Here is a 14,778-nt window from a genome sequence, read left to right as displayed (position 1 = left end):
ACCAATATGGTGCTGTAAAATATTTTTTGAAAATAATCTTTAATATAAGCTGAAACTTTCAGTCAATACATAGCAATTTATTAATTACTTACCTCCAGTTGTGAGAGATAACCAGCAGGTTGTCATCCTAATCATATGGCTAAGAAAATTTTAGTTCTGATGTACAGTTTTCTCTCTCTACATTTTTTATTACAATTACAATCATCTCTGTCTCTCAGAGCTGACTGTTCTTGTATTTTCTCCATACAAGCACTTCTAACCCACTCAACTTTCTATCTCTCGTCATCTTTCTTGCATCTACCCTTCAGCCTCATATTCCTCTGCCTTGCACTCGCTACTATGTCCAGAACATCGCCCCTGCCTCTGGAGTATTTTCCTGTTGATGTCACCCTGGAGACGTTGACCTTCATCTGTCTAAAGGGAACATGAACAGCATGAGGGTTTGCAAAGGTCATGAGCACAGCCCCTTCCTCCAGATTCAAGCAGTGAAAAAATAAAATATTTTTTGAACTCTGCATTAATTTCAGGAGTTATGAGTTCATTTCTCATCATCTCCAGATGAGTCGAGTGACTGTACTTCCATACTTAACTAACTTAGCAGTCAAACAAATCTTTCGTCTTTCACATACATACATACACACATACACACATACATACACAAATGCACACATACACACACACACATACATACATACACACATACATACACACATACATACATACATACATACATACATACATGCATACATACAACAGGCTTCTTTCAGTTTGATTTTCCAGGTCTACTCACAAAGCTTTGGTCAGCCCAGAGCTATAGTAGAAAACACTTGCCCAAGGTACCATGCAGTGGGATTGAACCTGAAATCATGTAGATGGAAAGCAAATTTTTTACCACACAGCCATGCCTGCACCTATTTGTGAACAGCAAAGGAAAAAAAGCCGAGAGAGAGCCTATTCAGTTGTTTGTTATGCCCTGATAGATGTTAGACCCATGGCAGTGTGGTTAAGAAGTTTACCTCGTAACAGCCATGTAATTTTGGGTTCAATCCTACTGTGTTAAACTTTGGGCAATTGTCTTTTACAATATGGGATACAGAAAAATATAAAACGATGTGCAACACTGTGAACAGTGAAGAAGACATGTCTTACTCAAGATGGCAGAAGTGTAAAACTGACAAGTGGCTTCTTAGCTCACAATGCTTTTCACGAGGAACGGTACCCATGAAAGATTGACATGTTATCAAAAGAGAGGAGATTTATTTGTCCTATAGAACAGATACAAGAAACACCCAACAACTTTACAGGGCTACCATTGCTTACAGCAGCGAGCTGTATCAACACCTTGTTATATCAGCTATTTATAGCTGAGATGAATTGAATCTTTGAGACAGGGCAATGTAAACATCTAAGCGCCATCCATAGGACTTACTGTTGTTTAGCCCCAGGTTACCCAAGACCATCGTGATCATCACTTATGGCATGTGTGCATGTGTGTGTGTGTGTATATATATATATACATATATATACTAGCTGAATGGCCTGTTGTTGCCAGGCAATTTTTACAATAGAATGTCTTATATAAATTTTTGTTTATTCCATGTCAGTCAAAATTGTGCGACCTAGCCTAGTTGCTGAGGTTATTTTGGTTGTAAAAAAGAGTTGCTGGGTCAAAAACATAGTTTATTTGGTAGACAAATAATAAACAGCTTTCTTTATTATAATTCACATGTGACTAATTCGGAGAAACATTACTTTCATTATTTATGCATCGTCACTCTCGTAATACAGCACTTTGTTATTTTGGTTCAAATTGGAAGTGTGAAACTATTTTCATTTTGTAATGAAACCTGGTCATTGTAGAGAAGTGTATTTGAAATAACTATAAATGGTTGTTGAGGTAACCTAGAAAATATGTAAATGAAAATAAAGTTTATTTAACATGGGTAATTGATTTGATTGTTCTGGAAGGTGGCAAGCTGGCAGAATCATTAGCATGTCGGGCAAAATGCTTGAGCTGTACTTTGCCTGTCTTTACGTTCTGAGTTCAAATGCCACTGAGGTCAACTTTGCCTTTCATCCTTTTGGGGCCGATAAATTAACTAACAGTGAGACACTAGGGTCGATGTAATCAACTGGTCCCCTCCCCCAAAATTTTCAGGCCTTGTGCCTATACTAGAAAGGATTTGATTGTTCTGGTCTTAACATCAGTTGGTAAGAATAGAAGTTATTTGACAACACCTTTTTTGTTTGTAATTGGCTATCCTGTTGCAGGTTCAATCTGAGGAATATTGAAATAATGCCCATCTTGTTCATTCCACAGAAGGTTATACTGGAGAACATCTATTTCTTTTTCCATCGCTATATTTTCTACTCACTTTTAATATCTCTGTACAAATAAGGCGGCGAGCTGACGAAACGTTAGCACGCCAGCCATAATGCTTAACGGCATTTTGTCCATCTTTACGTTCTGAGTTCAAATTCCGCCGAGATCTGCTTTGCCTTTCACCTTTTCGGCATCGATAACATAAGTACTAGTTGAGCACTAGGGGCGACTTAATTGACTTACCCACTCTGCCGAAATTGCTGGCCTTGTGCTAAATTTTGAAACCAATCCCTCCCTACTTTTCATCAATTATCAGCTCGCAATAATAATCATAATGCAATTCTCATAATTGTTTCTTGACCCATTCTCAACGTGTGTGTGTGAGAAAGAGAGACACTGTCTGTCTACCTGTGTCTCCATCAATTACCATAAATCCTCGAGTATAGTCCGCCCTTGAGTATAATACGCAGGGGATTTTTAGGGGGCTGTACCTCTGATAAACCTAAACCATGTGTATAATACGCACCCCTTCTCTAACTTGAGTCATGGAGGTCTATATAACGTCCTTGATTTGTAAAAATGTATACGGTAACATCCTTTATTATTATTGTATATATAACATAATGCATACGTGTAGCTTTTTTGTGGATTTTGTTTGCAGAAAATAAATAAATAATAGTAATAACGTTTAATAAATGTTGCTTGCTGAAAGTTATGGATGATTCTTTTATGACTTCATTGCTTTCAGGCTTAGCTTAAGGTATTTTCGCGCCCGACATCACAAAATGCGTCTGAATAAACATTGCCGGACAGCAAATAGAGACTTGGGCATTGCTTAGAAAATATCTTTCATTTTTAACCTCGTATATAGTACGCACTAGGGATTTTGACCTTTAAATTTTGGGAAAAAATTCGGATTATACTCAAGGACCTACGGTATGCTGTTGTCCACGCTACCAAGAAAATGAAAAATGGTGTTTTACCTGACTTCACAATCCTCCGCGGAGCTACACGCCAGTCAATCACTGTAAAGATATTGTAAAACTCATGTTAGAATATTACTATGCTGTAGTAGTAGTAATAGTAGTAGTAGTAGTAGTAGTAGTAGTAGTAGTTGTTGTTGTTGTTGTTGTTGTTGTTGTAATAGATATAAAAAGAGAAATAGATTAAGAGATAGGGATATAAATAGATAGTACTGGAACTCCGTCGGTCACGGCGACGAGGGTTCCAATTGATCCGACCAACGGAACAGCCTGCTCGTGAATTACCGTGCAAGTGACTGAGCACCACACAGACATACGTACCCTTAACGTAGTTCTCAAGGAAATTCAGCGCGACACAGAATGCGACAAGGCTGGTCCTTGCTTTGAAATGCAGGCACTACTCATTCTTACCAGCTGAGCAACGTGTAATAAAGTGTCTTGTCTTGTGACACAACGCGTCGCCGGGAATCGAACTCAGGATCTTACGATCATAAGCCGAATATCCCTAACCACTAAGCCATGCGCCTTCGCAAAATAGCGAGAGATGTACAGACAAATAGACAGACAGACAGATAGACGGACGGACGGACAGATAGATAGATAAATAGATAGATAGATATAGACAGCGGGATATCAAAGCGATAGAGAGGGATAAAGATATAGAATTGAAGGGAGAGATGAAGAGAGGTACTTATAAAAAAATGGTAGCAGTGGTGATGGTGATGGTGGTGACTAGAGCGTGTTTGCCTCTATGTCTATTGGCTAAAGCTACAACAATCGCCGCCGCTCTTCAGAACCCGCTATGTTACATACAACCGCCCACCAGGTCCCTCAACACATCCATCTCTTCTTTCATCCCGTACAGTGTCTGTCCCACCTTCTTTCCGGCCACGCACTAATCAATATACTTAATTCTTCCTCCTTAGAACATATGCCCTCTAGAATTTCCTATTACCGCCCATGTTTTCGCCTCTTTCTTATTTCTTTATTCATTTTCCTATCTTTTATTATTTATTTTTTTATCCAGCAGATGTCGATTTACAGATGTTAAAGAGTAACATCAACCATATCAATGCTATCAGTGTTGAGGGGACCTGTGAAGCATCATTCATACCCACTGCCCCCGTTTCATTCTAAGCCTCAAAAAGAAAAAGAAATGTTACATTTCGTTCTTTTATACTCGTTTTGAAACATTCTTGTTATAAAATCGTTTGTTCAGAGTGTGTTGTTTTTGGGGAGGGTGGCTCAGTGGTTAGAGCGTCGAGCTTACGATCGTGAGGTTGTGAGCTCGAATCCCGGACCGGGCTGCGTGTTGTGTTCTTGAGCAAGACACTTTATTTCACGTTGCTCCAGTTCACTCAGCTGTAGAAATGAGTTGCGACGTCACTGGTGCCAAGCTGTATCGACCTTTGTCTTTCCCTTGGATAACACTGGTGGCGTGGAGAGGGGAGGCTGGTAAGCATGGGCGACTGCTGGTCTTCCATAAACAACCTTGCTCGGACTTGTGTCTAGGAGGGTAACTTTCTAGGTGCAATCCCATGGTCATTCATGACCGAAGGGGGTCTTTACCCTTTTATAAGAAACATGCACACATAGGTTCTATTTCATTTCAGTACCTAGTAGTGCTATTTTCTGTGTGTTACATTCATTTGTAAGTCCTGGTGTTTTGGTTATGTATTTGTCTGAATATACCTAATGCACCTACTATTATAGGAATTATTTCTGCTTTTGAGCTCCACATTCGAGTTACCTCTATTTCCAGACTTTGTATTTTGAGAGTTTCTCCATTTCTTTTAAAGATATTGTCATCTGTTGGTAGTGATACCTCGATTAGAAGACATTTTTTTTTCTTGGTGATTTCTGATAACTATATCCAGTCTATTAGCCTTGATTACTCTATCTGTGTGTATTGGCATATCCCAGAGTATGGTTGCTTTCTCATTTTCTGAAACCTTTTCTGGGGTGTACCTGTTCCATCTTTTTTTCTGTTGTCATTACATGGCGTTGGCATAGCTTCCAGTGTATATAGGTCCCAATTCTATCATGTCTGTGAATATATTCCTCCTTAGCCAGGACCGAGCAGCCCACCTCATTCCCATCTCCCCCAAGCTGCCCTTGTGAAAAAAATGAAGTAAATATTATTATTATTATTATTATTATTATTATTAAGACGGTGAGCTGGCAGAATTGTTAGCACGACGGACGAAATGCTCAGCAGCATTTCGTCCGTCTTTACGTTAAGACGACGAAATGGTAATGTAAAGCGAAGGAAAGAAAGATGGCTTAACGTTTCGAGCAACGCTCTTCAGAAACAGAGGAAAGTCTAGTAGAAAGGAAGACGGAGGAAGAAAATCGCCAACGATTCACATGTGGTTACATTTTGAAATACATACACACACATACACACATACACACACACAAACACACACATATTATATATATATATATATATATATATATAGCAAAATATATATATACATTTAACAAAACTGTCCGGCGAATGGGAACGTGAAACTCCGAGTAACACATTTTGTTATATTACTGCTGCTTTTAAATAAAGCATATTACTCTACCTCTGGTATTTGAGTACTCTTTTTTCCACCTTGCTTCACATTTATGTGCATACTCCGGTATATATATATATATATATATAATATATATATATATATATATATATATATATATATATATATATATATGTGTGTGTGTGTGTGTGTGTGGTGTGTGTGTGTGTGTGTGTGTGGTGTGTGTGTCGTCTGATCAATAAGTATACGGACTGTTGCCGTACTAACGAAGCTAAACACACAAAGTGAACTGCTTGGCACCGATTGACCTTGTACTCTGCTGTGCATGCGCACTAAGTTTTAACGTTGTAGCTCACTTCCGCTGTTTATAGCAGTGCTCCGAAGGAAGGTGTGTAGCGTGTGATCGTCGCATTGACAATGACAGAGAAAGTTGAGCAGAGAATCTGCATCAAATTTTGTCAAAAGCTTGGCGATACCTGCTCAGGGGCCTACGCAAAGTTACCAAAAATTTTTCATCGTTCTCAACACAATGAAGGATATTTTGTGCAACTCAAACCCGAGAGTCCTTTTGGTCAGCTGAAAGCAGTTTTGGCACAAACTTGGCAGCACGCGTCTCATGTCCAAATATTTAGTGGTAATGGACTAAACTGAACCGTAACTAATCTGCACATTCTCTGGCTGGTTGCGGGTCTCCCAGAACGTTCATCAATATCGACATTTTTCGGCCATCTTGGAAACGTACACTTGTGTGCGGCTCATACACTCCTCTCCATACACTTTCTGCAACTCTGCGTAGACCTCTGAGCAGGTATCGCCATGACAACTTTCTCTGCCATGGTCAATGCGACAACGGTCACACGCTATACATTTTCCTTCGAAGCACTGTTGTAAACGGTGGAAATGAGCTAGAACGTTAAAACTTAATGCACATATACAGCAGAAATCAAGGTCAAACTCTTCCGAGCGGTTTCACTCTGCGCGCTTTAGCTTCGTCACTATGGCAACAGTCCGGATACTTATTGATCATACCCTTTTAAATATATACGTGTATATATATATATATATATATATATATATATATTAATAAATGAAATAAAACATATGCATATATATAAACATATATGTACGTACCTACCTTTACATGTACATATACACGCATATATGAGTACAGGACACCAAAGGGACGTCGAACACAAAGAGAAACGAAAACATAGACACAAACCAAAGGAACTGGACATTTTTTTAAAAACAACAAAAAACGGAGTGCAGGACAATTAACACAAAGAAAAAACCCTTCTTCAGTCGCTATGGTTTCATCTACTCTACGTTTCGAAGGATAAAAGCGAGACGTATCTTCGACAAGAAACTTTCCTTCCTGCGAAAAGCAAATCAATTAAAATTCTGAGATCTTTTCGCAGAGGGGTAAAAAATGGTAAAAAAATGGGAAAAAAACAGGACAGTAACGACAGTACAAAAATATAAACAGTAAAAGACAGGACAAGGAAAAACAAGATAAGAAGGGCTGTCGACGCCGAGCGAAAAAAGTATTGCAAACGCAGAATTTTTTGTGAACGACAGGGGAGCAGGAAGAATGTCGTCCAGTTACCTTGAAAGGCCAGGCCAGAAAGACAGTCAGAGCGGAAGTATCGTCGCGGGTGGACGACGGGAAGGGGGAGGAGGAGCAAGAGGAAGGGAGAGAAGAAGGGGAATGGCTGCGAGGAAACCATGAAGAATGGTGAGGGGAGAGAGAGAGTGAAGAATGAGAGAGAGAGGAAGAGACAAGTTAAGTAGAGGAAAAAGAAAATCAAAGAATAGGGATGGGACAGAAAGGTGAAGAGTGCGCGTCAGAGTTAATATCAAGACCAAAACTTGATATACAGAACAATCTTACTTAAGGGGGTGCGTGCGTTTAGTCATATAATATATTAATAAATGAAATAAAACATATGCATATATATAAACATATATGTACGTACCTACCTCTACATGTACATATACACGCATATATGAGTACAGGACACCAAAGGGACGTCAAACACAAAGAGAAACGAAAACATAGACACAAACCAAAGGAACTGGACATATATATATATATATATATATATATATATATATATAATATATATATATATATATATATATATAATTATATTAAATTAGAGACAAAACCACTATTAGGCAAATCAAACAATGAAAGACTTAAGCCAATACATATGATTAATTTATATTATTTATATTATTTACCTGATGAATGACTGCGACTCAAAAATTTAAAGACAGCAGGCAGGAAACGATCGTAGTGGATATTAATTATATTTTTTAATAATTGTTACATATTTAAATAATATAAATTAATCATATGTATTGGCTTAAGTCTTTCATTGTTTGATTTGCCTAATAGTGGTTTTGTCTCTAATTTAATATAATAATATTTTACTATAAAATTGGATTCAATCCTAAATCTGATTTTTCCCTGTAAGTTTGGATTTATTCCCTAATTTTATTATTATATATATATATATATATATATATATATATATATATATATATATATATATATATATATATATATATATATATATATATATCTATATATATATATGCATACTAGATTAGACTACCCGTAACCATTGGGTCATCAGGATTAAGTTGTTTTCGGAATATTTCCCATTATGCACAGTTTTGGGGTATTTATACCCTGAAAACCCCTAATATCTCAAAAACCACTTGTTTCATTCCGTTCATATTAACATTAAAGGGCTACCTTTATTCATAGTATTTTCCTACTATGCGCCAGTTTGGCAGAGTAACATTGCAAGCAAGCAAGGTTCAATCTGACTTTTCATGTATTATATATATATATATATATATATATATATTCTATAATTATAAACATAATTATAATTAGGGGTCAGCTAATTTAATCAATTTTACCCTTTTATTATTATTAATATATATATATATAATATATATATATATATATATAATATATATATATATATATATATATATATTATATATATATATATGTATGTATGTATTATGTGTTTATATGATCCAAGGATCGAGGTGTAGGAGGAAAGTTAGCTTCAAGCAATCCGTAGTAAATATTAAAAAAAACAACTTTCAGGGAAATAGTGGTTTATTGAGACGGAAAGTTGTGTTTTTTTCTTATCGAAGTACGATAAATTGAAAAAAAGTTCTTTTTATATTTCACAGTAGGCAATCAGGTTTGTCGCGGATGCGAATAAGAATACAAGAGTTATGTAATGGAGTTGATAAGATTACAGGTTACATATGTTTCATGGCGAGCGGAACTTCGAAAGTGGTAAATATCCAGGCGAGATGTATACTGCAAGCTACTTTTTAGGCCAAGGATATCTTGATTAAATATAAATATTCATGTGTGTATATATATATATATATATGTATGTGAGTGTGTGCGTGTATGTATGTGTGTGTATGTATGTATGTATGTATGTATGTATGTATGTATGTATGTATGTATGTATGTATGTGTAAACTTTCATTTAATAATGATAGCTTTGGCCTGAAGAGTAACCTGCGGTACACACCTCACTTGGATATTTACCACTTCCAAGGTTCTGATCTTATTTACTCCATTCTTTAATTCTTGTGTATATATATATATATATATATATATATCCGTTCTTTCAACATGTGACCTCGTGAGCACCGCCAGCAATTTTTTTTCCTCTGTCTTCCCTTCTCGGGATCTTTCCTTCTCCTTTGTTTCCGACGAAGAGCTCCGCTCGAAACGTTAAACCCTCCTTCTTCCCTTCTTTCCTGAGCGTCCAATAATACTTTATTTGTTCCACGTCCTCGCGTTGCTGTGTTTTCTTGTTTGGATTAACTGTCTATATATATATATATATCTTATATATATATATATAAAGTTAATCCAAACAAGAAAACAAAAACAACAACGCAAGGATGTGGAACAAATAAAGTATTATTGGACGCTCAGGAAGAAGGGAAGAAGGAGGGTTATATATATATATATATATATATATATATATATATATATAAATACACATGTAATATGTACATGTATATGTATATATAAATACTCATGTGTGCATATACATATACATTTGTGTATTGTGTGTGTGTGTCTAGACGCATCCGAGCTTACATCCAAGATCTTTTTTATATTTTTACAAATTTCCTGTTAAACTATTTCACTAACAATGCTGATGGTTAATCATGTAGATTGACAAAAGAAAAGCACTTGACCAACGTGCCATCCCTGAAATTGTAAGACCGATAAGATTAAACAGAATATAACTCATAGATTTTGTATACCACTGTAAATGCATTTGTTAATATAAAAAGGCAAGGGAAGGCCCACTCTGACACATACTGTTTGATCAATTATATGTATGCATATTTACAAATGTTTAAATCATAAAATATAAGAGAATCTACATATATAAACTGACTCATTGATTTCATGTGTGCAATTGTAAATTCAGTGAAAATCGTTGGCGGTAGATTGGCAGAAAGAGCGGTAGATTAGTAGAAAAGTCCTTGGATTGGCAGGGACGGCTGTGAATTGATAGAAAAGATGGTGAATTGGCAGGAAGGGTGGTGAGTTAGTGGAAAAGGTAGTGAATTGGCAGGAAGGGCAGTAAATTGGTAGAAGTAGCGGCAGGCTGGCAAGAAGGTGGTAGATTGTCAGGAACGGCGGTGGATTGGCAGGGAAGACAATTGAGAGATAGAAAGGGCTTTGGATTGACAGAAAGGTCATGGATTGGCAGGAAGGTCATGGATTGACAGGAAGAGCGGTGAATTGATAGAAAGGGTCATAGATCAGTAGAAAGGGCCGTGGATTATTAGGAAGCTCGCGTAATGGCAGGAAGGGCCGTGGATTGGTAAAACGGATCGTGGATTTACATCATCATTAGGGTGTCGAAAATGCTTTGCGATATTGGTTCTTGGTGTTCTGAGTTCATATCCCACCGAGGTCGACTTTGCCTTTTATCGTTTCAAGTACTGGAATCGGTGATATCAACTGAGCCCCCTCCTCTTGAAACTACTGACATCATGCCTAAATTAAAAACAGTTATTAAAGTCATAAAATGAAAGCTAGACGAACTCCTAAATCTTATGTGAAGAAGGGTGTATTAAAATTATTTCTTAAAAAGTGGAAAAATTTGACACTCACAAGCAGGCTCATCGATTGGTTGTGTACATGTGTAGATGCAACCATTAAAACAGCAACGTTTGTGCTTGTTGTTTTTGCAGTCCTGGTCTGTCTTGCATTGGGACTGTTGGCAGGCAGATTGTGAGTAGGTTTTTGATACCGACGGACAAGCTTCTTGTGAACTTGAAGTGTCTTCTTCTTTAGGAGAATCTCCTTGGTAATCGTAATCGATCTGTATGAAAGAAACAACAAATGTATGACGTCTATAAAATAGAATGTTAACAGCTTGGTAGATTGATATAAAAGAAACAAGAGTTCTATGATGCCCCTGGACAGTATCAAAAGCAATGACCTGGAAATTTCATTTCAAACACAGTTATTACTAGCGCCTATACACATTCGGTTCAAAGGATAAGGAAAAACACTACATCTTTTCCGAAGTGTATCTGGAAATTCAGAGACCAAGAACAGGAATCTCTTCGAATCATATGAACCGTTACAAGTAGGAGCACTCCGTCGGTTACGATGACAAGAGTCCCAGCTGATACGATCAATGGAACAGCCTGCTCGTGAAATTAAAGTGCAAGTGGCTGAGCAATCCACAGACACGTGTACATCTAACGTAGTTCTCAGGGAGATTCAGCGTGACACAGAGTGTGACAAGGCCGGCCCTTTGAAATACAGGTACAACTCATTTTTGCCAGCTGAGTGGATTGGAGCAACGTGAAATAAAGTGTCTTGCTCAAGGACAAAACGCGTCGCCGGGAATCGAACTCACGACCTTACAATCGTGAGCCGAATGCCCTAACCACTAAGCCACGCACCATCACTAGAAATACTTCTGGCTGCACTGCCACACCAAAATACAAGTATCCTGAGACTTCATGCTTTGCCTAATCGAAATGGTGAAGCTGTGCAAACAGCCAGCGATATCACTTAACCAGATACGATTATCTAAATGTCGTCATCAGAGAAAATTCTTTTGAGGCGGCATCCATGCACCTTCAAAAACAAGGGCCTACCAGCTCAAATTCAGAGCCATCAGATCTAATAAGTGTCATGGAATAGTTGTTCCTTAATGATTGAACGTCAGGACATGGTGGTTTCCCTTAAACCATAGCAATGCAGCCACTAATATTTCTAGTCTGTTACATATTTGGCCAGGTGTCCTACCTTGATCAACGAAAATCTATTTATCTGTGGTCACAACTTCAGCCATTAAACAAATGTTGCCTTGCAGATCGTGTGTATATCTTTTGTACATGAAACTGATTCATCATAACTACACCATGCGTTCTTTTCACCATAAGTTCTTTTCTTATTCATAAATGTATGTGTGTGTGTGTATGTGTGTGCACGTGTGTGTGTGTGTGTTTGTCTGTGTGCGTATGTATTATGTACGTATATATATATAGATCGATAGATAGGTAGATAGATAGATAGATAAATAGATAGATAGATAGATAGATAGATAGATAGATAGATAGATAGATAGATAGATAGATAGATAGATAGATAGATAGATAGATAGATAGATAGATAGATAGATAGATTAGAGTAAAAATGAAAATACAAACCGTTGATGTCAAACGGTTTGCTTTTTCGTTTTTCCTTTAATTTATACCTATACCTCTCTGCTCAAAGAAAACCCACCTATAGCCGCTACTGATAGGTAATTTCAACATCACACGTCTAGATGCAATTCAAACCGGATTGAAACCAAACAGAGCATTCATAGTGCATACCTATTACTTTAAGTCAGTTGCTGACAACTCCTTACATATTCTGTATACCACACACACACACACACATATATAATATACCATAACATATACATATATATATAGACAAGACACACATATATATATATATATATATATATATATATATATATATATATACATATATATACTATACAATATAATGCAATATTATATTATATATATATATATATATAATATATATATATATAATATATATAATATACACATATATATATATGTATAATGTATATATACATACATACATACATACATATACATACACACACACACACACACACACACACACATATATATATATATATACATATATGTATATATATATATACATATATGTATACATATATATTATATATATATAAATATACATATATATATATATATATTTATGTGAAATAGAAAGATGAATAATCTTGTTGTAGATTATCAAAAGTTACCGATACCTTAGTAGCAAAATCACAGCAGAAACAGCACGGTTGGAGGTACAACCATCTGGCGTTGCAACCGTGCGCTGGTGCGGATAATTGAAATTAAAACATTATTGGTGAATTGAAGAAATGGAGCTGAACGCAGATTGAACCGAAATCGTTTTATTTCATCTACACGTGTTTCGAAAGGCACAAATTACCAAAATCCGATTGAATAATGGGACCATATGTGTCTTTTTCTTCTGAAGAGAAAGACACAATATGGTCCCATTATTCAATCGGATTTTGGTAATTTGTGCCTTTCGAAACACGTGTAGATGAAATAAAACGATTTCGGTTCAATCTGCGTTCAGCTCCATTTCTTCAATCACCAATAATATATATATATATATATATATATATATATATATATATATATATATATATATATATATATATATATATATATACATATATATACATATATGTATAATATGTATATACATATATATACACACATACGCACGTGCACAAACACCCTATGAAAGTCCTTGAGATGATTAAACAGTTTATAAACAGTCAGCAACTGTTATGAAGTATTTCCATATGTATGTATCTGTCAGTGGGTGGCTGTTTGTATGCGCGCGTTCATGTGTGTGTGTGTGTGTGTGCGTGTGTGTGCGTGTATGTGCGTGTGTGTGTGTGTGTGTGTGTGTATGTGTGTGTGCGTGTGTGTGTGTGTTTGTGTGTGCGTGTGTGTGTGAGCGCCTGCGTGCATTTGTATTTGTGTAATACTAAAAGTCCATCACCACCTTGCCTCACAGACTCGGCTGTGTATATATCATATTATTGGAACTTAATCTAATTGAATAACCACCACCACCACCACCACCACAATCACCACCACCACCACTACTACTACTACTACCACCACCACCACCACCACTACTACTACTACCACCACCACCACCACCACCACCACCACCACAACTACTACTACTACTACTACTACTACTACTACTACTACTACTACTACTACTACTACTACTACGGCTGCTGCTGCTGCTACTAGAACATAAATACGCACATACTCGCGTACATATATATATACACTCACGTGCACATACATAAATACATACATACATATATACATACATAAGTATATACGAGCATATATAAACATGCAACTATATGCATACAAATCTGCACGTATACATACATACATACATACATACATACATACATACATACATACATACATACATACATACATACTTACATACATACCCTGTTGATGTTGAAATTCCAATGAAGGAGCCTTGGGTCTAGGTTAGAAACCGGCTCCTTTTCTATTGGCAAGTAATCGTGAAATAAAACTGAATAACGACATACAAAAGCACATATATAGTGGGTATCAGCTCGTTGATTAGTGTGACCATCACTAACAAATTCTCTTATCGTAGACGTTAATGAAAATGGCTGTCAGCCACGTTCGTGCTAAAATTTAATGTTAACAACACCCTGCACAATACCGCCAAGATTCTCACTTGCAAAGCCAAGTAGTCGAGAAACAAGCAAGGGCAAAATTTCCG

General features: G+C 36.6%; 1 protein-coding gene across 1 annotated transcript in view; it reads right to left on the bottom strand.

Moving 5' to 3' along the window:
* The window catches only part of LOC115217597 (WAP four-disulfide core domain protein 1), a 25,435-nt gene extending 13,551 nt beyond the window's left edge, over positions 1–11,884 (bottom strand). Inside the window, exons 1-4 of the mRNA XM_036507673.1 lie at positions 11,838–11,884; positions 11,020–11,261; positions 3,307–3,348; positions 1–12 (exon numbers count right to left, since the gene is read on the bottom strand). The exon at positions 1–12 is cut by the window's left edge and continues 30 nt beyond it. Of these exons, the coding sequence (XP_036363566.1) occupies positions 1–12; positions 3,307–3,348; positions 11,020–11,261; positions 11,838–11,884 (343 nt within the window). The remainder of the gene's footprint in view (positions 13–3,306; positions 3,349–11,019; positions 11,262–11,837) is intronic.
* Positions 11,885–14,778: the final 2,894 nt, after the last annotated feature.

Source organism: Octopus sinensis, linkage group LG11 (assembly GCF_006345805.1).
Source record: "Octopus sinensis linkage group LG11, ASM634580v1, whole genome shotgun sequence".
Taxonomy (NCBI): Eukaryota; Metazoa; Mollusca; class Cephalopoda; order Octopoda; family Octopodidae; genus Octopus; species Octopus sinensis.
The sequence above is the reverse complement of the archived record's forward strand: the minus strand, read 5'-3'. Positions and strand labels throughout refer to the sequence as shown.